The sequence below is a fragment of the Psittacula echo genome (genome assembly GCF_963264785.1).
Source record: "Psittacula echo genome assembly, chromosome: Z".
Classification (NCBI taxonomy): domain Eukaryota; kingdom Metazoa; phylum Chordata; class Aves; order Psittaciformes; family Psittacidae; genus Psittacula; species Psittacula echo.
The window spans coordinates 45,776,434-45,800,272 of record NC_137742.1 but is presented as its reverse complement, the minus strand read 5'-3'; the positions used below and the strand labels follow the sequence as shown (position 1 = coordinate 45,800,272).

Below are 23,839 nucleotides of genomic sequence, written 5' to 3'. Positions count from 1 at the left end.
CAGGATAAGGAGGAGGACTTTAAAAAGGCTAGGAGGATTGACCAGGTTAATAAATTGTTAGAAGGGTGGTACCATAGTCAGGGCTTTGGGTATCTAGAACATGGAACTCAATTTAGTAGACCAGGTCTACTAGGGGCTGGTGGAGCTGGTCTGACAATGAAGGGGAAGAGTGGTTTTGGTAGGAGGCTTGCCAGGCTGGTCAAGGTTTCTTTAAACTAGATGTGTTGGGGGAGGGGGGCATTGTTCCATCCCAACACACCCAGTCAGTTGCCAGCACCTACAATAAATGCTCGGAGCAATGTAGAGATATTCCAGCCACTTCAGCCAATGAGCCGGCTTCATTTGGAGCTTGGCTCAGATGCCTCTGTACAAACACCCGTAGCGTGGGGAATAAACAAGAGAAATTAGAGATGTGTGCACGACTACGGGAGTATGATATAGTAGGCATCACAGAAACATGGTGGGATGGCTCCTATGACTGGAGTGTTGGAATGGAAGGTTACAGGCTCTATAGAAAAGACAGGCCTGGCAGGCGGGGAGGGGGAGTTGCTATTTATGTTAGGGATGGGCTGGAGAGTATGGAACTCTGTCTGGGGACGGGTGAGCAGTCGACAGAGAGTTTGTGGGTCAGGGTTAAAGGGAGAACAGCGATGGGGGACATTACTGTGGGGATCTGTTACAGACCGCCTGATCAAGAGGAATCTGTGGACTCTGCTTCAGCACTCTATAGACAGATAGGAACAGCCTCACACTTGCAGGCCCTTGTTCTCATGGGAGACAGATATCAGTCCCTGGTATCTTTTGGAGGAGCGATACGGCACAAGCAATCCAGGAGGTTCCTCGATTGTGTGGAAGACAACTTCCTTCTGCAAGTAATGGAGGAGCTGACAAGGAGAGGTGCCATGCTTGACCTCGTGCTCACCAACAGGGAAGGGCTGGTTGGAAATGTGATGCTCCAGGGCAGCCTTGGTTGCAGTGACCACGAGATGGTTGAATTCGAGATCCTCGGGACAGTGAGAAGAGTGTGCAGCAAGCTCACTGCCCTGGACTTCAAGAGAGCAGACTTTGGCCTCTTCAGGAACCTGCTTAGTAAGGTTCCATGGGATACAGCCCTAGAGGGCAGGGGAGCCCAAGATTCTTGGTTGTTATTCAAGGATCACCTGCTCCAAGCTCAGGAGTGTTGCATCCCAACTAGAAGGAAGTGCAGCAGGAGGCCCAGGAGACCTCCTTGGATAGATAAGGAGCTGCTGAGGAAAATTCGAAGGAAAAAAGAGGCTTATAGAAGGTGGAAGCAGGGACAGGCGGCCTGGGAAGAATACAGGGATGTTGTCTGGGAAGCTAGGGACCAGGTTAGGAAGGCTAAGGCCCAGTTAGAATTAAACTTGGCTAGGGATGTTAAGGATAACAGGAAAGGATTCTATAGGTACACTGCAAATAAAAGGCAGACTAGGGACAATGTAGACCTCTTCTGGAAGCTGTCAGGAGAACTGGCTACCCGGGATTTGGAGAAGGCTGAGGTTCTTAATGACTTCTTTGCCTCAGTCTTCACTGGCAAATGCCCTGACCACACCACCCAAGTCTTGGAAGGCAGATGCAGGGACTGTGAGAATGAAGACCTTGGGCCCACTTTAAGAGAGGATCTGGTTCAAGACCATCTTAAGAACCTGAACATGCACAAGTCCATGGGACCTGATGAAATCCATCCGCAGGTCCTGAAGGAGCTGGCAAATGAAGTTGCTAAGCCACTGTCCATCATATTTGAAAAATCATGGCAGTCAGGTGAAGTTCCTGACGACTGGAAAAAGGGAAATATAACCCCCATTTTCAAGAAGGGGAAAATGGATGACCTGGGGAATTACAGACCAGTCAGTCTCACCTCTGTGCCTGGCAAACTCTTGGAGCAGATTCTCCTGGAAGGCATGCTAAGGCACATGAAAAACAAGGAGGTGGTTGGTGACAGCCAGCATGGCTTCACTAAGGGGAAATCCTGCCTGACCAATTTGGTGGCCTTCTATGATGGGGCTACGGAACTGATGGACAGGGGTAGAGCAGTTGACGTCATCTACCTGGACTTATGCAAAGCGTTCAACACTGTCCCACATGACATCCTTGTCTCTAAATTGGAGAGACATCAATTTGATGGGTGGACCACTCGGTGGATAAAGAACTGGCTGGATGGCCGCACACAGAGAGTTGTGGTCAATGGCTCGATGTCCGGCTGGAGACCAGTAACGAGTGGTGTCCCTCAGGGATCGGTGTTGGGACCGGTCTTGTTCAACATCTTTGATGGTGACACGGACAGTGGGATTGAGTGCGCCCTCAGCAAGTTTGCTGATGACACCAAGCTGTGTGGTTCGGTTGATACGCTGGAGGGAAGGGATGCCATCCAGAGGGACACTGACACGCTTACGGTGGGCTGATGTCAGCTTTATGAAGTTTGTCTATGCCAAGTGCAAGGTCTGAGCAATCCCAGGCACAGCTACAAGTTGGGCAAAGAAGAGATTCAGAGCAGCCCTGTGGAGAGGAACTTTGGGTGTTGGTCGATGAGAAAACGAACATGAGCCGGCATCAGTGTGCGCTCGCAGCCCAGAAAGCCAACCGCGTCCTGGGCTGCATCAAAAGGAGCGTGACCAGCAGGTCGAAGGAGGTGATCCTGCCCATCTACTCTGCTCTCATGAGACCTCACTTGGAGTATTGTGTGCAGTTCTGGTGTCCTCAACATAAAAAGGACATGGAACTGTTGGAACAAGTCCAGAGGAGGGCCACGAGGATGATCAGGGGACTGGAGCACCTCCTGTATGAAGATAGGCTGAGAGAGTTGGGGCTGTTGAGCCTGGAGAAGAGAAGGCTGCGTGGAGACCTCATGGCAGCCTTCCAGTGTCTGAAGGGGGCCTACAAGGATGCTGGGGAGGGACTCTTCATTAAGGACTGTAGTGACAGGACAAGGGGTAATGGATTAAAACTTGAATAGGGGAAGTTTAGATTGGATATAAGGAGGAAATTCTTTGCTGAGAGGGTGGTGAGGCACTGGAATGGGTTGCCCAGGGAAGTTGTGAATGCTCCATCCTTGGCGGTGTTCAAGGCCAGGTTGGATGAGGCCTTGGGTGACATGGTTTAGTGTGGGGTGTCCCTGCCCATGGCAGGGAGGTTGGAACTAGATGATGTTAAGGTCCTTTCCAACTCTAACTATTCTATGATTCTATTATTGTTTACCACATGAGGGCTTCCAATACTTTGTACTCAGTTTTCAGTGGCTTCTTCACCTTATGACTTATTTTATCCTTTTGTTTAAGTAGATCTACTCCCAGGATTATCAGAATTACTGTTTCTATAAAAATACATTTAGTGACTGAAATTCTTTGTGCATCAAGTGTTTACCTTCTTAAGAAAAAAAGATGTACATGTTTGTGGTGTTTGTGTGTCTGTGTACATGTTTAGGTTTGTGCAGCCAAAACAGAAGAGTCTTTGCTGCAAAAACTGTAGACTGTTGTGCGTGAGAGTGGGACCACTTGGCAGCTATTGCTGTGGCAGCCCTTTCTGCTGCTGCAGTCCAGTGTCTCAGTGCAGCTAACACTTTCTGAATAGTTGAGACCAGGGTCTTTCCCAAAGACAGGTCCATATGAAAACTGATGTGACTTCAGCAGACCTCTACTAATGTCTTAAGCTGGAGGCTGTATGTGATGGTATAAAGTGGCAAAATTTGTTCAAATTTCTTGACTTATTTAGGGGCATGGTACTTAAAATATTTTCTAAAATTAACGTGAGACTACAGAACTCTTTCCCCCCCTTTCCATTTGGTAGAAATGGATGAGATGTTTCTCAGATCACGGAGTTACAGAATAGTTAGGGTTGGAAAGGACCTTAAGATCTTCTAATTCCAACCCCCACTGCCATGAGCAGGGACACCTTCACACTAGACCGTATTGCCCAAGGCTTTGTCCAACCTGGCCTTGAACACCACCAGGGATGGAGCATTCACAACTTCCCTGGGCAGCCCATTCCAGTGCCTCACCACCCTTACAGTAAAGAACTTCTTCCTTATATCCAATCTAAACTTCCCCTGTTTATGTTTAAACCCATCACCCCTTGTGCTGTTGCTACAGTTCCTGATGAAGAGTCGCTCTCCAGCATCCTTGTAGGCCCTTTTCAGATATTGGGAGGCTGCTCTTGAGGTCTCCACGCATCTTCTCGAGGCTCAATAGCCCCAATTTTCTCAGCCTATCTTCATACGGGAGGTACTCCATTCCCCTGATCATCCTCGTGACTTCATCTGGACTTGCTTTCACAGCTCCTTGTCCTTCTTATGTTGAGGACACCAGAACTGTAAGCAGTACTGCAAGTGGAGTCTCAGGAGAGCAGAGTAGAGGGGCAGGATCACCTCTTTCAACCTTCAGGGACAACTTCAACTAGCCCAGGTTGCTCAAAAGCTCCATCTAACCTGGCCTGGAATGCTTCCAGGTGTCAGGCATCCACAACTTCCTTTCAGCTGTTATGAAGATACGTGTAGACATTAAAATGCTATTCAAGATTTAGTCATGTGAGATTTTAGAATGCTGCTGATAAAGAACCTGTATTTCATTGCTTGGAAACTGTGTTGAGTTCCTACAGCTGGCAAAAAGCTCCTTTTATTTTGGGAGTACTTAATAGGTTAGTAGTACAGATCTAAGCATTTTTTCTCTTTCAGGTATAACTTTTCCTGGTATTTGCATGCTTTTCATTGAAGTTGATTGTGCTACATTGTTTTATCTTAGTATTGTTTTATCTACTTGGGATATAAAAACTTTTGGTTTTATATCCCATGTAGAAGCTTATTTTGTTGCTATGTGCATCTATACAGAAGTCCATACACTTAGACTGTCTTGAGTTTCTGTGTACTGGTTTTTGTGTTTATATTAGTGATCATATTTGCCTGTAGTAGTTGTGTGAAATTTCTCTGTTACAGTAATGTTAGCTGTTCTTGCCTTTTAGAACATTATGGAGTCAGATTATTATGCTTTGCTGCCCATGTGTTTTTCTGCTCCATTTGCTCAAGGTTACATTATGCCCTGTGGAAGGCCACTTAAAGCTTTCACCTTCATGAACCTCCACAGCAGATTTTATGATTTCATCATTGAAAGCACATTGAAATGCATTGGTTAAATCTGTAGCAAGGACTGACCTAAAGTACACCTTTGGCACACACTCATTTCTGTTTGTGCTGCTGATTCATTGCTTAATGATCACTATGGAGTCACAGCAATTGAATAGCAGCTGTATTTTTTAATATTTCATTTCAGTGTCTTTGTATAGTTTTCTAAATACGTAACTTGTGAATATGATCAACAACTTTTCTTGCTAGTTTCCCTGGCTCCAGTAGGAGTTTTGGTTGGGTTGTTTTGGTGGATTTTTTTTTTTTTTTTTTTTTTTTTTTTGGTTTGGTTTTGTTCTCCAGGGACCATACCCCAGGAGATTGTACTAGATTGTACTTTCTCTCTAATTTGAGATGGCCTATGGGATGCAATCCCACAAAACGCTGAAGTATGCTTAACTGTAGACATGGGAATAGTTGATCTGAAACCAATAAGGTTGCTCAGATGCCAAATTTTCCTAATAAAGTTGTGGTAATCTCTTTTTTTAATTTTATACTTCTTTCCCTATTGATGGGATAAATTATGTCTGCATTTATACTACATATACACTTACAAAATCTAGTTTATTTGTAGGAGCTGTGTGTGGGAGTGGGGGGGGAGTGGGGTTTGTTTAAGTAAAATAGAATTTAAAAAGCCTGTAAAGTTAGTACTTGTCAGGCATAATGAGCTCAGACACAGCTTGCATCTACAGCATACAAAAAATGTACCTTTTTTTTTCTTCATTTCAACTGAGAGTGGTGTGACAGGCAGACTCAGTATCTGATCTGTCGTAATCTAACTTCTCTATGCTTAGGAATGCATTGCTGGAAACTGATGGAACTCCAGAAGTTATGATCATAATACAGGTGTTTACACAGCTTTTCCTTCAGGCTCATCAGAATGAAAACAAGCAGGTTAGTCAAGATCTATTTCTAAATGTTTCTTTTCAGTAAGAGAACAGAAAATTTCACAAAGAACAATTTTGCTCTTAAGAATGGTGACTGAATATAATTAGTTAAATAATAGCATCTCCCTATAGCTGTATATATATGCCAAGGTTCAATTCAATTCATTTTCACCTGTGAATAAAATTATAGTATGAAACCAATATGTGAGAGCAATTTACCTGACTTCACCCTGGAGTAATCCTGCAACCTAAACTGTGATTTTCACAGAACAGTTCACCTGGTGGTTAAGTTTCTATCTGTATAGTGAACATGATCATGATCATCTGTCTTTTATAGAAAGGATGAAAAACTTTAGCACGTTTTATTTTTGCAGTAACAGGGTTTCTGATAAGTGAAACAGAGATAATAACCTCATCCTCATTTCTCGAAATAATTGTAAGTAGGATACTAGATAGTCAGATTTGTCTGTTCAGAAGGTAAAAGACACAATACACACTGGTTTCAGTTCCTGGTCTTTACCATTTGCTTTCAGAAGTTTTTCCTCGGCTGAAAGATTCAGATATTGCAGCTTAATGTCTCTTCTGCACAGATTCCTATACAGCACTTACTGAACTAAGTAGAATTATTTTTGTATGTATTAATCTAAATAAGAGCAGGATCAGCTTCTCATTTTTAAATTTTGAAATTGAGATATGAAAAAGTGTTGTCATGTTAATAGGTTGCAAACTTCTTTTTAGGCTCCCAACTTACACTGTCACTTCACATCCTGACAATTTTGTTTGGTTGTTTAACTCCAATTCATAAGTTTGAAAAATGTCGTATCTTTAATAGATCTCACTTTAGACTTAAGAAAATTTCCAGTTCCTTTGGTTTTTGCATCTGTTTAGGGAGATGGTAGTTAAGAAAATTTTGGGATTTCTTAGAACCTGTGGTGCATTGTCCTGTAATAAGTGGTGTGATTGATTCTGTCTATCTTCAGGCAATATGTAGTAAGGATGAAAGTGCATCTGTCTTGCTTCATATGCAGGTGCTGTGCATGTTAATTTTATGCCACCCTGGCTGAATGCTAGCATCACACTGTGTGGAAAAACACATGTAAAGATTCCATGCTCATCAGCCAGCCAGGAGGCAGTCCGGTTGGGCAGGTGATACATTTGCTTCAGGGTGAAAGTCCTTCACCTACTGACATTGCAACATGGACTATTGCCCGCTTTTTTTTGAAGTGTTATTAAATGTTAAGTTTTCTCTATTTAACTTGTATATAAAGTTTAATTCATAGGCTCCAATTAAGGTATTATCTTAGATTGTTAAATCCTTTGTATCAGTTTGTGAATCAGCCATAATGTTAACTAAGAGCTGGCTTAGAAAAATGCAGTCACAGACTGCTTCCTTAACTTTGTTTCCATCAGTAAGATCACATTTTTTTTGTCATACCAATATTACATCTATTCATAAGGCACCCATCTTTGTGGTATCTGGATGCCCTTGACAGAACATAATGTGCTCCATTAGCATTTCACAGAGGAATGGTAAAACCATTAATAACAGAAGATGAAGAGGGTTCTGGCTGGGTCATTTAAGATCATAGGAATTTATAGTACAATTAATTTAAAAAAGGCTAGGCAAACAGATTTGTCCCCAAAATTTTCAAAAGAACCAGGTCATGTCTGGCAGTTGCACAGGTTGCAAGGGAGGAGGAGTATGACTCTCTATTGCAGTGTGACAGCTGTCAGAAACAGCTGTCTTTTCTAATAACTTTGAAGACTATTTAAAGAGAACAAGGTTTGGCAGAAGGAAAGCTGAAGAATGTGAAAAAGTGCTACAGGGGTTAGGAATTAAATTGCTTCATCTGTGTTTGGGTAGAGTGAAAAAGGTATAAATGGAACATGGGATTTAGACCTACTTAGGAAAAAAGACCATTTATATAGGCATTGAATAAGGAATTTAATAGTGGGTGTACTGTTTTATCACTGTTGTGATAATCCTTTCCATGCTTTGTACAAGCAGATTTCCTTCAAGTTTATTACTGTAGTGAAAGCTGACCAAAGGATATGTGGGTCATATTGCTCATAAATTTATAAACTTAAAGTTTTAAGGTTTAGTTGATGGAAACAGTAATTTCCTCCAGGATTATTTTCCCTTGATCATTTCAGAATTGTCATTGGTTTTCACCTGGGAATTTTGTTTTAAATCACTGGATAAATATTTTAAGCCAGTGTTCTACTTTTATTTCCTGTTATACATCAGGGCAATTATTATAACCAGCTACATCCAGACTCAGTCTGTCTCTTTGAACCTTGCTTTGCATTTTGTGTTGGGTTATGTAAGGAAAGAACTGCCTAAAATACTGTGCTTGATAGGAAGCAAATTTTTTTTTCTTTGTTGAAACAGTATGCTGAAAACTGGTTTTGACTTTTCAATACTATTTTCATATGTAACTCATGTTGTGGGTTGTCTTGGCTACTATTAACTGTGTCAAGAGCTGCTTTTTCATGATGATTCTTGGTGCAAACTAGTTGGCTACATGCATACTTTAGTATAGAGATTATTAATTTTTAATTACCTTAATTCCACTTGGCAGGTAGTCTTTTAGAGTCTTACCATACAAGTGATTGTCTGAGAGTACTGAATATGTTTGCTGTAATTTCAATTAATTGTTGTTTACAGAACAAAAAATGAGTACAAGCAGAATGTCACATTGTCTTTGTTTATAAGATGCATGCATCTATATATCCAAAATAAATTAGTTATTAAATATGGTCTTCATTGGATTCAGAAATTATTATATTTTATAGAATCTGTGTTTCTTTTTTTTATATATATATTCCATGGAGTCTGTTTTTCAAGAGATGACCTATTTATTAGATACTTTTTTATTCCTAAAGAAAGGAGATGGAATAGTTCTAAGGTCAATGGTATGGAGACTTGAAGACTGAAATGACAGAATCATAGAGGTTGAGATTGGTGGCCCTTTGTTGAACTCTCTCCAGTATGTTGATGTCTTTCTTGTACTAAGGAACCTAAAACTGCACATAGTACTCCAGGTTTGGCTGCTGGAGTGGCTGGTCACCAGTGCTGAGGAGAGGCGAAGGATCACCTCCCTCGACCTGCTGGCAATCCTTTGCATAACGCAGCTCAAGATACAATTTGTTGCCTTTGCGGCAAGGGCACAGTGCTGGCTCAAGTTCTATTTGGTGTCCATCTGGATCCCCCGGTCCTTTTCTGCAAAACTGCTTTCCAGTTTCTCAGCCTGTACTGGTGCCTGGGGTTGTTCCTTCCCGGGTGCAGGACTTTATACTTTCTTCTTGTTGAACTTCATGAGGCTTCTATCAGCCCATTTCTCCAACCTGTCAAGGTTCCTCTGGATGGCAGCACAACCCTTTGGCATATCAGCCACTTCTCCCAGTTTGCTGTCTCTCTGCCCCTTCATCCAGATTGTTAATGAAGATGTCGAACAGGATCAAATGCAGTATTAACCCCTGTGGGTACACCACTAGTTACTGGCCTCCAACTAGACTTTGTGCCACTGACCACCACCCTCTGGGCGTGGCTATTCAGATAGTTTTCAGTCCACCTCAAAGGCAGTTCATGTTGCACTTGCACATGCATACCACACATTAGACAAGCCTGCAGTAGATATTTGCAGAACTAGAAGATTAAAGGTATGATTAAAGGTATGTTGCTGCTAGTCTCAGCTACACAAGCAGCAATGTTCATAGTATACAAGTCACACGTACCCAGCTAAACTGAGGACAAGTCTGTTATGTATGACTACCCTACCTTGTGCTGAATCAGATCCTAGGATCTTTAGGTTTTCATTTCTGAATAGAAGGCAATAATCCACACCACACTCGCAGGTATTGTAGATGTTATTAGTTCTTAGTTTAGTATGAACCTGTTCACACTGGAAAATGAAATTAAACTAATTGGTGTCTCTTTTAACCTCTGCATGTTAAGAGTTGAAGACTTGGTATTACAGGGAAAAAAACCTAAGAATATTAAAATGTAATTTTCTTCATAGTCTAAATCTTTTTTTAAGGCATATATTTAAAAAATACATAAGTACATTTTCTAAGCAAGCTTTTTGTAACTATCCCCATCTTTTTTAATACAAAATCCTAAAATTAAGTGTAGAGTTACTTTTATGTTCTCTTGCTTCAGTCTGTATTGTTAATTACTACTTTAGATGAGATTGTTCATTGTGAGTTTGTTTTGAAAACTGACCTGAAAGCTCTCAAAATAATGATTTTGTATCTTAGCATAAATTTTCACTGAAGGCGTACTTTCCTTACCATCACCAGCCTCTTGTAACAGCTTTACTCAGATGTCCTTTTGGTAAGTTTCTTCATGAAATATCTGTAGCATTAGCCAACCTGCATCATCTGTGTACCTCTTCAAATAACTTTAAAAGGCATGAAGAAAAAATTTTGCCATTTCTTAAAAAGGTTATGTTGACTTATCAGTTTTAATAATAATCCTTTAATGTTTTGGTTGGGAGAGGTTTAGAGGTTCCTGAAAAAACCAACAAGTTCTCATGTAACAATAATGCAGATGTAACTTTAAAGAAAACTAAACCAGAAGTGAATTATAAAGAAAGGGTGCTTAATTTTCTAGAAATAAACACGTTATTGAGACTGTAAAAATACAAAATATTCTTATAATATTAGTTGTCATGAAAATTTTCATATGTATATTACAAGAGATAGCCTTGCCAATTTGTCTCTGAAGCTTGAATTCTGCTGACATTTTAGATTGCAAAATTTATTATTTTTTCAGGTTTCCCATTTCTGATCAGTATGATGTAGTTTTGTGATACTGTTCAATATAATACAGTTTTTCATGAGCAATAATTTCAGCTAGTACAAGAGCCTCTGACAATGTTACTGCACTGATTATATATTAAGATAGCATTTACACAAGGGTACATCAGCCTCATTTGAATATTGCTAGCTCTACTTCATCACTTAGCTTTGTAAATGAATTGTTCTTAGAAACTTAGAATCAGTATTGTTGAAAATCAGGAAATTTCAGAATGAAATGTTAAATGCTTTATGATAACGGAATCAAATTGCACAAATTTTAGTGATAGATTAATATGGTTAATTTCACCAGCTGGACAAAGTAGAATTTAAAGTTTTATGTTTATCCTCCCTCCTCAGAGCTGCCAGCTACACACTGGTCTGCCCATTTGAAACACATTTCAGATATGCTCAAAGCATTGGTAGAAGAGACAAATGTTAGGTAAGCAGTATTATATTTTCTAATTTTTTGTCCTTTTTACATTAATTTGTGAAAAGACGTCATTTGAAGTCTTCAGTGGCTACATTTCATCATTTGCTTCTTATTCTCAAAGTAGAGATTTGTTTTGAAGAACAGGACTTTGTTTACTTACTAAACCTGAAGTTTGTAGCACCTATAGACCTGTCCAATAAGCCTCTGAGTAAATAAAATCTTGTTGTTCCTTCCATTTCAAGCAAATAGCTAGCTGTATAGCAGAACTGCTTGCTTGCCTACTCTCCTGTTTCCTTCCCCAACTTTTAAAACCGATTCTGGATTGGCAAACAAGAACTCTTCCAACCAGAAAAGCAGCTAGTATTGGAAAGAGCTTGTTGTGAGCAGTGCCATTTTAGCTGCATTTGCTTTTTGCAGGCTTGTGCAAACATCCGAATTTCCAACTTCTTGATTTTTTTTTTTTATATAGATATGACTGCTAGACTGAAGTATCATTGTTTGTTATATTACTGTTGGAGCTGACTTCCCATGTTTCTGACCTGTGGCCCTTCACTTTTTTTTTCCCTGAACAGTTGATATCATGATGATAGCGTTTGTGTACATGAATCCTACGTTGTTAGTAGATGCTCTAGGGCTGTATCAAAAAGAATGGTAAAAGATACATCTCTCTGTTGCTGCCCTGTAATTCTTTCATATCAGGTGTGATGAGAACTGACTTGCTTAGACCTGCTCCAAGAGTCAGCTTTCCAAAGAAAGTTGAACAGCTTTTAAATAAACTAATTTAATTTTTATTTTAAACCTGAAATATTTCAAAAGAAACATAGAATGCTTAGGCCAGATAGACTTGCAAAAGATACCCAGCTGTCCCTCTGTGTCCTGGAAGACTGATACTTGCATCCACACTTGGTTTCAGTTAACTCATGGAGACTTTGTTGTTGTTGTTGAGTGGCAGAAAAAGCTTTTTTGCTGTTCCCTCTGAGGCTGAGCTCTTTGCTGGCAGCTTCTCACTTTTCTGTATAAGCTGCAGTTCAGTGCTATGTCTCACATGTTCATCCCTGAAGTCTGTTAAACCTTTCCGCTCTTGGAGTGCGACCAGTAGCTGACCCTGGCTTCTTAAAGAAACACATAACTGAAACTTAGAATAAACAAATAAAACAAGTATTATCCATCATACTGTATTACAATAATAGAAAATATCTGTTCTCCTTTTGTGGCCTAGCCCTTTCTTAGCTTATATGGTCTTTTTCCCCCTTTGGTTTGATAGTGCACTAGTTTGAATAGTATTGTACTTGCCAGAATATTCCCTTACTTCCTTTAGAACTCATGGAACAATTACGTTTTCTACCAAACCCCTCTCAGTTAAAAAGAAAATACATCTGGCTTGAGTTTTTAAATATTAATATTCACAAGGAAACTGTATACAAATTTCTTTTATTGCTTTATTCCCGATTCTGCATCCTTTGTACGTAGTAAGATTAACAGAGGAGTGAAAAATACCACTATGCAGGGTTTCCTCTTGCTTCTTATAATCAGTGCTGTCTGTTTATATAGCCTGGTTTAAGTGGTTTTATTTTACACCAAATGTTAACTCTTTCAGCAAGGTGCTGTGTACTTCTAATCAACAGATTGTTTCTGTGCCACTATTATTACATGAAGTCATCTCAGTGAACAGTAGATGTTATATGACATTTTAAATCAGAAACCAATTGATGTACTTTTTGCGGGGGGAAGTCCCAGGGAAAGTGAAGGACTGCTTTTGGCAATGACAGTGGAACAGCTGACAGTCAGAAACTGTTCTGACTGTTCTGAGCAGGCAGAAACAGCAGCGGGGACAGAATTGGAGGGTACACGAATCCAAACTGGGCACTTCTATGACACAGGAAAGTTATGGTGAGTTGTAAGTGGTGCCTAGGCTATATAGTGAAGAATTAAATCCTATTCTGCTAAGTACTTGTTAATGTTTAATGCATAAAGTTTAAGGATTTGTATTTACCCTTTGAGCAATGAACACTTACAGTCCTAAATACTGTCAGTATTACCGTAAGTATAGTTACATGTTTTCAGTACTTTTAATTCAATTCCATCTTTGATTGTAAATCACTGGGTTTCAAAGCTAGCCTATCCACTTACGTTGCCACAGCATTGACTTATGGTCAGATAAGTAGGCTGTTGTCTTAGATCCCGATCATGTCTTTGTTTTTTTTCAAAGGTTTTTAATGTTGAATTTCGACATTCTAGTATCTTCAAAGACTTTACCAGTGCTGATCCTGTTCCTTTAGCTAAGGAAGCTTAATCTCAGATTTTGTCACACATCACTGCATTCTGAGCCATCCTGCTGCCCCTCCAAAAGCTGTGGAATATCAGCAATGGTGACTTTTATAGCAGTCACCTCAGTATTCTATTTTCTCTCTATGTCAACCTCTTATGTCTGATGTCAGTTAACACGCATATCCAAAAATACCAGTGTGGTGGATTTGTATTCTAGGAATAGGATTTTAAGACCCTGAGATTCTATGTTATATAGATAGTACCATTTTCAGGATCAGTAATTTCTGGGATACCTGTAGAAAACATCAGTGACTAGTATACTCCAGGCAGAATACTATCTGCATACACCACGCAGGAAGTGCAGCAGGAGGGCCAGGAGACATCCTTGGATGGGTAAGAAGCTGCTCAGGAAAATTCAAAGGAAAAAAGAAGCTTGTAAAAGGTGGAAGCAGGGACAGGTGGCCTGGGAAGAATACAGGGATGTTGGCCGGGAAGCTAGGGACCAGGTTAGGAAAGCTAAGGACCAATTAGAATTAAACTTGGCTAGGGATGTTAAGGATAACAGGAAGGGATTCTATAGGAACATTGCAAATTAAAGACAGACTAGGGACAATGTAGGCCCCCTTTGGAAGATACCGGGAGAACTGGCTACCTGGGATTTGGAGAAGGCAGGGGTTCTTAATGACTTCTTTGCCTCAGTCTTCACTGGCAAATGCCCTGACCACACCACCCAAGTCTTGGAAGGCAGATGCAGGGACTGTGAGAATGAAGACCTTGGGCCCACTGTAAGAGAGGGTCTCGTTCGAGACCATCTTAAGAACCTGAACATGCACAAGTCCATGGGACCTGATGAAATCCATCCGCAGGTCCTGAAGGAGCTGGCAAATGAAGTTGCTAAGCCACTGTCCATCATATTTGAAAAATCATGGCAGTCAGGTGAAGTTCCCGATGACTGGAAAAAGGGAAATATAACCCCCATTTTCAAGAAGGGGAAAATGGATGACCCAGGGAATTACAGACCAGTCAGTCTCACCTCTGTGCCTGGCAAACTCTTGGAGCAGATTCTCCTGGAAGGCATGCTAAGGCACATGAAAAACAAGGAGGTGGTTGGTGACAGCCAGCATGGCTTCACTAAGGGGAAATCCTGCCTGACCAATTTGGTGGCCTTCTATGATGGGGCTACGGAACTGATGGACAGGGGTAGAGCAGTTGACGTCATCTACCTGGACTTATGCAAAGCGTTCAACACTGTCCCACATGACATCCTTGTCTCTAAATTGGAGAGACATCAATTTGATGGGTGGACCACTCGGTGGATAAAGAACTGGCTGGATGGCCACACACAAAGGGTTGTGGTCAATGGCTCGATGTCCAGCTGGAGACCAGTAACGAGTGGTGTCCCTTAGGGATCGGTGTTGGGACCAGTCTTGTTTAACATCTTTGATGGTGACATGGACAGTGGGATTGAGTGCGCCCTCAGCAAGTTTGCTGATGACACCAAGCTGTGTGGTTCGGTTGATACACCGGAGGGAAGGGATGCCATCCAGAGGGACCTTGACACACTTGTGAGGTGGGCTGATGCCAACCTTATGAAGTTTAACCATGCAAAGTGCAAGGTCCTACACCTGGGTCAGAGCAATCCCAGGCACAGCTACAGGTTGGGCAGAGAAGAGATTCAGAGCAGCCCTGCAGAGAAGGACTTGGGGGTGTTGGTCGATGAGAAAATGAACATGAGCCGGCTTCAGTGTGCGCTCACAGCCCAGAAAGCCAACTGTATCCTGGGCTGCATCAAAAGGAGCGTGACCAGCAGGTCGAAGGAGGTGATCCTGCCCCTCTACTCTGCTCTCATGAGACCTCACTTGGAGTATTGTGTGCAGTTCTGGTGTCCTCAACATAAAAAGGACATGGAACTGTTGGAACAAGTCCAGAGGAGGGCCACGAGGATGATCAGGGGACTGGAGCACCTCCTGTATGAAGATAGGCTGAGAGAGTTGGGGCTGTTGAGCCTGGAGAAGAGAAGGCTGCGTGGCGACCTCATGGCAGCCTTCCAGTGTCTGAAGGGGGCCTACAAGGATGCTGGAGAGGGACTCTTCATCAGGGACTGTAGTGACAGGACAAGGGGTAAGGGGTTAAAACTGAAACAGGGGAAGTTTAGATTGGATATAAGGAAGAAATTCTTTACTGTTAGGGTGGTGAGGCACTGGAATGGGTTGCCCAGGGAAGTTGTGAATGCTCCATCCTTGGCGGTGTTCAAGGCCAGGTTGGATGAGGCCTTGGGTGGCATGGTTTAGTGTGGGGTGTCCCTGCCCATGGCAGGGGGGTTGGAACTAGATGATCTTAAGGTCCTTTCCAACCCTAACTATTCTATGATTCTATACCTTCATCCATAAAACTGTGCAGCCCACCCTTCCAGAAGGTCTTAAATATAAAGTAGTATATTCCAACTATGATCTTGTCACATTCCCCAGATAATGTGATGGTATCAGACAACTTCATCAACTCCTGAAATTTCTCAGATCTTTTGGAGTTTCCTGTAAGGGATGGCACAGCAGCTCTTGAAGTCCCCTGGAATAAAGCTTAAGAAAAACCTATAATGCTTAAAACTTTCCCCAAACTTAACAGGAATAATCATATCTGATTCTTAATCTCCTTCCAGCTGTACTTCTGTCTTTCCTTCCACATTTAGTTTGACTTTGTGCTTCGAGATGCCTGCCGTTGGTTTGCAGCTCCCTGTTATTTCTCTTTATTTTAACTTCAGAAGAGTACAAGTGAGAAACTGTAGCAATGAGCTGTGGTCCATTGTCATCTTTCTTTTTCTTATGCAGAAACCCAGATGTAAATACCTTCAAAATTTTCAAATTTAATTTAAAAATTTTAATTCTTCAAATTAAAGAGTACCTGAATTTTAAGAGCCAGAAGATGAATATCCTTAAAAGCTTTATATTGAGTCTGTCTAAATGTAATTCCCCATAAATTACCAAAACCCAGAAAATAACCCTGGAAAGCAACAGAAAGAAACTGGAAGGCAATATAAAACAACAGTGTCTTAGAATGCAGCATCTGAGATATTACTAAAAGTTTTGAAAATCCTTCAGCTGGAGATTATAGTTGATAAAAGTTTAATTTTGTGTTATATATTTAATACGTAATATTTTGTCACAGAAACTGGTGTAATGTTATGTATATTTAATACATAATATTTTGTCACAGAAACTGGTGTAATATTCTGTCCTACTGACAAAGTTAATCTCTTAGTAGTAGTGGATATGTCTCCTTTGGTCATGACTGCAAACAGTAGAGTAGTACATGGCTGTATGTTTAGCAGGTAAGGCATATCTATGGGAGAGTAGTTCCAGGATTTTTATTTTCGTGCCAGCATGCCAGCACCCTTTGCAGTTAACTTAAGACATTTAAAAATGTTAAATAACAAGAAATACTTAATTCTATCTTTGTCATTTTCCAGTTCTGCTGCTGACCTTTTTGAAATCTGGTTTTTGGTTGTTTGTTTTGGAGAATGGCTCGATATTGCTGCAGAACAGCTACTGAAGGCTGCTGTAGAACCAGATGCTTTGCTGTGGCTGCTGGCGTTTTACTACTGTCCTCAAAATGAAAATCAACAAAGGACTCAAACAATGGTGCGTAATGTAGTGATGTTAACCAGCAATAAGCAGTCAATAGTCTGCTTATATCTTATTGCTATAAAATAAATAGTGCATACCAGAAAAATGAAAGTTCTGTACTGGAGAAGGTACTGGCTTTACAAGGTCTCCTGGGGAATTGTGTTCCAGTGGAGAAGCTGAAAGATAATTTTGTGGATTTACTTGCTGACGTCTGTAAAACATTTTCCCTGTTTTTAAAGTGTATTGTATAGATAAGCACCTTCTTGTCTTTCTTTTGGTAACTTGGGTGTTTTTAATCACCGGTAAAACTACTCTAGGAATGGTATTTTTTAAATCACCCTGTAGCATTGCTGTGTTACGGCATCTGATAAGGAAACACAAGAGAAATTGCAACAGCAGTTGAAGCAGTAAAGATACTTTTCAGACACAGCTATGATTCCTAACTTTGCACATCTATTCTGATTTCTCTTATGTATCTATACTGATATTTTGCATTTATGAAACTGTAAAAAGTATGTTATATTCCCCCATATGCTAGGTTTCTAACAGAAGGAAACTGTGTTCTAACCTCATGTGCTGCACTGCATGAAGAGTGCTGTGTGTCTGCATATGCATGCAAATAGCATGAAAGCCTTTAATTTGGACCTATTATACAAGTTTGAACTGGCCTAAGCAATCTGATTTACAAAGCTCAGATTCAAAATTTGGCTGCAGCAGCTCCAGTTTTCTTTAATTTTAAAACAGATTCTGTTTGGTTTAAAAATGCAGCCCCGTATACTGTGCTAGAAAAACATCATACTTCCATTTTGCATCTAGTGGTCCATGTACCACAGTATGTTCTTCAACATTCTATTTCCTCCCTTCCCTTCCTGCAACCCAAATGGCACTACAAACACAAGCTCATATCCCAGTCACTTAAAATTTTTTCTCTTTAATTTCTTACAGTCTAGGAGTGGGCTCGGGTGTTGGCTGAGCTACAGTGAAGAAACTGGGGTTGATTGGTTTTGGGAAAGAAGGCAACACCCAAGCAATAAAAAACTGAAGGACTGTAGGTGCAGATACCTGTATTGTTGTTCTAACTCCAGCATCACAGAAAGAAATCACATTGTCCCATACCCAAAATTATCTCCCTATGTCCACCCTATTCTATCAGTTTGTTATTTTGTGATAATGTGTGACAAACTTTAGTGAGAAAAAAGCTTTTCCACTGACAGCCCACACAGTTACTCATCTCTTCCCAGGGGTCTAATATTTCAATTCATTATGATTATTTTCTGTAGTTACTTCAAGTAAGACTTATTTTTTCTACAGGTCAGGCTACTTCAGAAGCATTCCCACAGTTCATGCAAAGCTTCTGCCTTTAGTTAGATATTTGCTTTTTTCTTTTAATTTGTTCTTTGGCAGGTTAGCTATCAGTTCTTTTAAATAGAGTGTTTTCTTCCTCAACCCCTGCACCAGTTAAGGATTAAGATGGGATGGGAACTTCTGGCAGATGCCAAGCTGGAAGACTTTCCATGCAGCCTATTTTTGTGTAGAGAGGCATGCACTCATGACATAACATTTTGTCTTCCTGCTACTTTAGATAGCAGCTTAATATCAGCGAGAGTGGAATATATAGAGTTAAATTGATTTGGAGAAGAAGGAGGCTAATTATTACTGTTCACCAGTCTTCACTCATATGTGCAGGACTGAATATACTGCTACTCAATCATTTGTTAGGCTCCTTTATACCTTTAGAGTCTGAAACACTGGAGGAACAGATCTTGGAGGTTGGACATAGTAACTTTGGCACTGAGTCTCCGAGGGTGGGTGACATAATTCAAGAACAGCAGCTTTTTCAGACTATTTTATGTTGAATTGTTAATAGTGCAGGGCAAAGTCAGGTGAATGACTGAAACAAATTTTCCTCATTAACACAGTTTAGAAACGGGTGTCTTTTTCCTTTGGGTCCTCAGTGGTGTATTTTTCCACTGTTCCTGCACTTACTCATTTTGGTTTTTTCTACCAGTTTGGTTTCTTTTTAATATAGGAAACAAAATTATTGTTGGGGTTTTTTGCAATAGTTGCTTATAGTTTTTTTTCCATTGTGTAGGTGCCAAAATCTTCCGTTTTCTACTCTCAGTAAAAAATAGTTTTTATGGGCTAACTCAAAAGGTAAAAACATAAGTTGCAAACAACACAGGAAGAAGGAAAAAAAATGCATTCTTACGAGAACAGTTTATCAGGAGAGGCCAGGTTGCATGGGGATTTAATTGATTTGTAGCAGCAGTACTAAAATGAGCCCTTGAGGAGCCTCTGTTCTTTTTTCCACAATGCAAAAATCTGACTGTGTTCTGCTGAGGGAATTTCTCCATTTCCATTTATTATTAAAAAAAGGTCAAATCCTGGCTTGATGCCCTGCCTGCTTAATTTGCAAGACCTAAGAAAGTTAAAAAATCCATTCTGTCCACCTCTCTCTGAATCAGTATGAAAGAAATGTGTACAGCCCTTCCTTCCCTGTTCTCCCTGCTCAGACTCTTTTCATGTTTGGGTAATTTCTGCCAAGGATTCAGTTTCCTGGTAGTGAATAAATCCAAAGGAAAAATACTGTAAGTATGACCTTTACTCTTCTCTGATCCTGCATCCTTTGAAATTGTTTCCTACAGGTAGAAGCTAAAGCAGTCTACAATCATCTAATGATGCTCTTCAACTGTATAGTCCTTTCTGTCAAAGATCTGGAGGCTGCTGTACACACTATAACAGATACAGAGCGGTGTTGTAACCAGCGTCTTATAACACATCTTCTTACCAACTTTTTGCTCTTTTCATCTGGTGGACATACGATTGCCCAGGAATTTATTTACCATGTAAGTATTTCCCTTTTTTCAGTGTAAGTAAAACATGGGGCTTTTACTATTTTAGATTTAAGTTCCTGTCTCTTAAAAAAAAAAAAATAAAAAAAAAAATTCCACAAATCACATAACAGAGAATTAAAGAATATTATGACTACACCAGCTACACCTAGCCTGCTACATCTTTATTTTCAGCCACAGTCAAGATACTTTCCTTCTTAACAGTTCTTGACAAGATCTCACTGAAGAGGTTGCTGTCCCGACTATACAGCTGCAGAAGTAGCTGGAGCACTAACTTGCAGTTAAGGGATATCTACAGTTCATTTATACCTGGCACAGACATTTGGACATGCTTGTCCAAACATCTTATTTTCCCTAATTATAAATCACTGCTGATCTGCTGCAGAGATGATGGGACTGTCTTCTGTTTTCTATTAAGTAAAACAGCTAGTTACTGAGTGTTAGCATTGATGAGGCAAACACTTGGTGCTTTACCAAAGCCAGAGAGGAAAATGGTATGGTAAGAGAAAAAAAGAATGCAGATGTGAGAGAATGTCTCTTAAGGTGTAAAAAAAACTAAAGAGGAGTGAAATTTGGAAGCATCCCCATAGCATGTTGCTGTATTGTTGCTGACATTCTTGAAGTATATTGGTACAAACAGTAAAATGTGTTTTTCTCTCTCAAGGTAAATAGTGCTATCTCAGTATGAGATTAGGAATTTATTCCTCTCTAACTACAAAACCATACTCTTCCTAAGAAGTACGAGCCTTCTGTGCAAGCAGGTCTAGAGCAAGTGTGAGGTTTTAGCATGTTTTTCCTTTCAGCAGCAGTGTGCTCGTACATCTGTATACGGTATATGGCATGTATAAGGAGCCTGTTCTTATAATGCAGGCAACTGGTAACATATTTTAGTGTTCATTCTGGTGGTTGTTCTAACTTGGTGATATTCTGTCTGACTAAACAGACATAACATTTTTCTGTTTAAGAAGGGCTAAGGTATTTCTAGCATGTTAGGTGGTAAGTTCACACATGATCAGTTTCTCCTTTGCATAAGAATATAATGATAAAATTTAAGGGGTTGTATGGACTTTTTACAGTCTCCTGGGTTTAGTTTCTCTTTTGAGGAGTGTGGCTGTTGAGCAGTGATTCTGCAATACATACTAGTCTTCTACTTTAAACCTCTTCAGGAAGACTAAAGGCGATTTCTTTACAGAAAGCAACATAACTTTCAAAACTCTGAGTATTTCCCCAGTGTGGGATGCTCATGAGCTGTTGTAGGCCAGAGTATGTCAGTCTGATCGTATCTGTCAAATACTGTGAAGGGATGCCATCCAGAGGTACCCTTAAGTCTTGAGAGGTGGGCAAGTGCCAGTAGGTCAAGGGAGGTGATCCTGCCCCTCTACTCTTCTCTCGTGAGACCTCACCTGGGCTAGTATGTTCAAATCCTCAACACAAGATGGATGTGGACCTGCTTCAGTGAGTCCAGGGGAGGGCCATGAAGATGATCAGAGGGCTGGAGCACCTCTCCTATGAAGACAGGCTGAGAGCTGGGCTTGTTCACCCTGGAGAAGAGAGGGCTCCAGGGAAACCTTATAGCAGCCTTTCAGTCCCTAAAGGGGAGCTACAAGAAATCTTGAGAGGGACTTGTTACAAGGGCATGCAGTGGTAGAACAAGGGAGAATGGCTTTAAACTGAAAGTGGATAGATTTATATTAGATATTAGGAAAAGATTCTTTACTGTGAATGTGGTGAGACACTGGAACAGGTTGCCCAGAGAAGCTGTGGCTGCCCCATCCCTGGAAGTGTTTAAGGCCTGTTCTAGTGGAAGGTGCCCTGCCCATGGTAGTGGGGTTGGAACTAGATGGTTTTTAAAGTCCTTTCCAACCCAAACCATTCTATAATTCTGTGTAATCATTAATGAGTAGCTAGGCTCTCAATGTGATTTGAAAAGGCCTGAAGACAATATAAGAAGAGCAGAATGCTGGGGAACAAAACTGGGGTGCATGACAGTGGTTTTGGTTAGCATAGTAAACTTTGGGTTTAACAAGTACATAAAGTACCTCCTGATCTACAAAAATTACAACTTAGAGTCTTTTCCTGGTACTTTGTCATGTTTTGTGGGAGGCTTCTTTATTTATTTATTTTTTTTAACTTCTGAAAGCTTCACAGAGCTGAGTTGTCTCCCCAGATTCACCCAAAACCTTCATGTGCTTTCAGTTGTTTTTTAAGGAGATGACTTATAAATAGTTACACTGTCTGGCCATTTGTGTTTCCTTTAAAAACTTTCTGACCTCTTTATTTGTTTCACTTAAACTTGAGAGAACAGTAGAAATCTCAAAATTGTTCAGTTCCACCAAGACAGATGAAAGAGACATCTTGGCAGAAGTTGCTTCTAAACTCGAACCATTTCATATATTCATTGGTGAGGAACAAATCTGTGGGTTTGTTGCAAACATTAATGGAGATTTCTTAGTACCTAGCAACATAATTACATTATTTCCCATCTTTCCTGTTTCCCTCCAGATTACTGAGACAACTGACTCAAGCAAAGAAGTCTGTAGCCTTCTTATCCGTACTGCATACAGAATTAACCATAATGGAGAAAAAACCACAAGGACTGTGAAGCTGCTGAATGAACTTCTTAAAAAACTAACACTGAAAGTTTAGATTTTTAGTATTATCTGTTTATCAAGCAAACAAATCAGATCTTTTATCCAGGTGTCAGTGTTTCATTAACATTTCCAACAGTAAAAATATATCTTAAGCCTATCCTGCAACTTTGTATTCCTTCATAAATATCTGAATTTCCTTTTTTGGAAATGTTCACCCTTTACAACATAATAGTAAATACTAAAGATGGTTGAAAATTTTGTTCTGACTACCTTCTTTAACAGGAGACCTAGGTCATTTAAAGCAGTTTAATCATCTCCTTATTGTTTATCTCTCTGAGGATCAGTTTTTCTCCCAAATTACCCATGGTTTTATTTGCAAATCATATACAATTGCTTGGTTGATAAGTTGTTCCTAAAATGTTTTGTTCTATAATTCTGCTTTTATGGAGCTAACAGTGATCTCAACTGACAGTGATTCATGGTGAATGCACTCAGTGTTCTCAGGAAATCAACGCTGTTTCCTGAACTCTTTAGTGGATTTTTAAAATGTTTCCAAAATGAAACTCCTCAGATTTACTAAACGTTGTTTTTTTGTTTTCCATACTGCAGCTTTCCCAGGACAGTGTTCTCTGCATAGTACTATACTGATAGCTGAATTTTGTCTGCGAATACTGCAGGCAGAGGTTGTTTGCAGTACAGTTTACATTCAGTGTGCTGTGCCTGATACCGTTATTTGTTGAACAAAACTTTTTTTTTTCATACAGATAAAACAGAGCAAGCAGAACATAGGCATAAGGAAACTTCCCATTTTGAGGGCAGAATTTCCTGAAGAGACCATATGGTTGCAACTCCGTCCTTTTTGCGTCCAGAGGTAGTTTGCTTGCTTTGATGTTTAGGTTTTTTGTCTCAGGCAAAACAGCATGGACAGGGAGCAATGGCTTAGTGTTTTACACTTAGGAAAGTATTTGTTCCAAAAAGTTTTTTGAACCTGTTTCCATCTTAAGTACATAGTAATGACAGAGGATCTGAATACTTTTCAGTAATTTCTTTTTATATATTACCTATGTCATTTAATGTCAATACTTGTGCTATGTCCAAATATGCTACTTGGAATACTATGCATATAAAATCAGAGGCATGTATCTTAGATTAACACAGCTTTCTGAATGTAGCATTTGGGTCTGAGCTAAAGAAAAGAAAAACAACGTACTTGGTGTCCCTTGGCTGTAAGAGTGGAAGGGTATTTTCTGTAATGCCGTT

General features: G+C 40.2%; 1 protein-coding gene across 1 annotated transcript in view; it reads left to right on the top strand.

Annotated features, from left to right (window-relative positions):
* FANCC (FA complementation group C) overlaps positions 1-22,634 on the top strand; it is a gene marked incomplete at its 3' end in the record, with an annotated part of 78,129 nt that extends 55,495 nt beyond the window's left edge. The window contains exons 9-14 of the mRNA XM_080637960.1: positions 5,923-6,022; positions 10,276-10,351; positions 11,176-11,257; positions 16,980-17,151; positions 19,782-19,982; positions 22,491-22,634. Coding sequence (XP_080494086.1) covers positions 5,923-6,022; positions 10,276-10,351; positions 11,176-11,257; positions 16,980-17,151; positions 19,782-19,982; positions 22,491-22,634 — 775 coding nt within the window. The remainder of the gene's footprint in view (positions 1-5,922; positions 6,023-10,275; positions 10,352-11,175; positions 11,258-16,979; positions 17,152-19,781; positions 19,983-22,490) is intronic.
* Between the last annotated feature and the right edge of the window lie 1,205 nt (positions 22,635-23,839).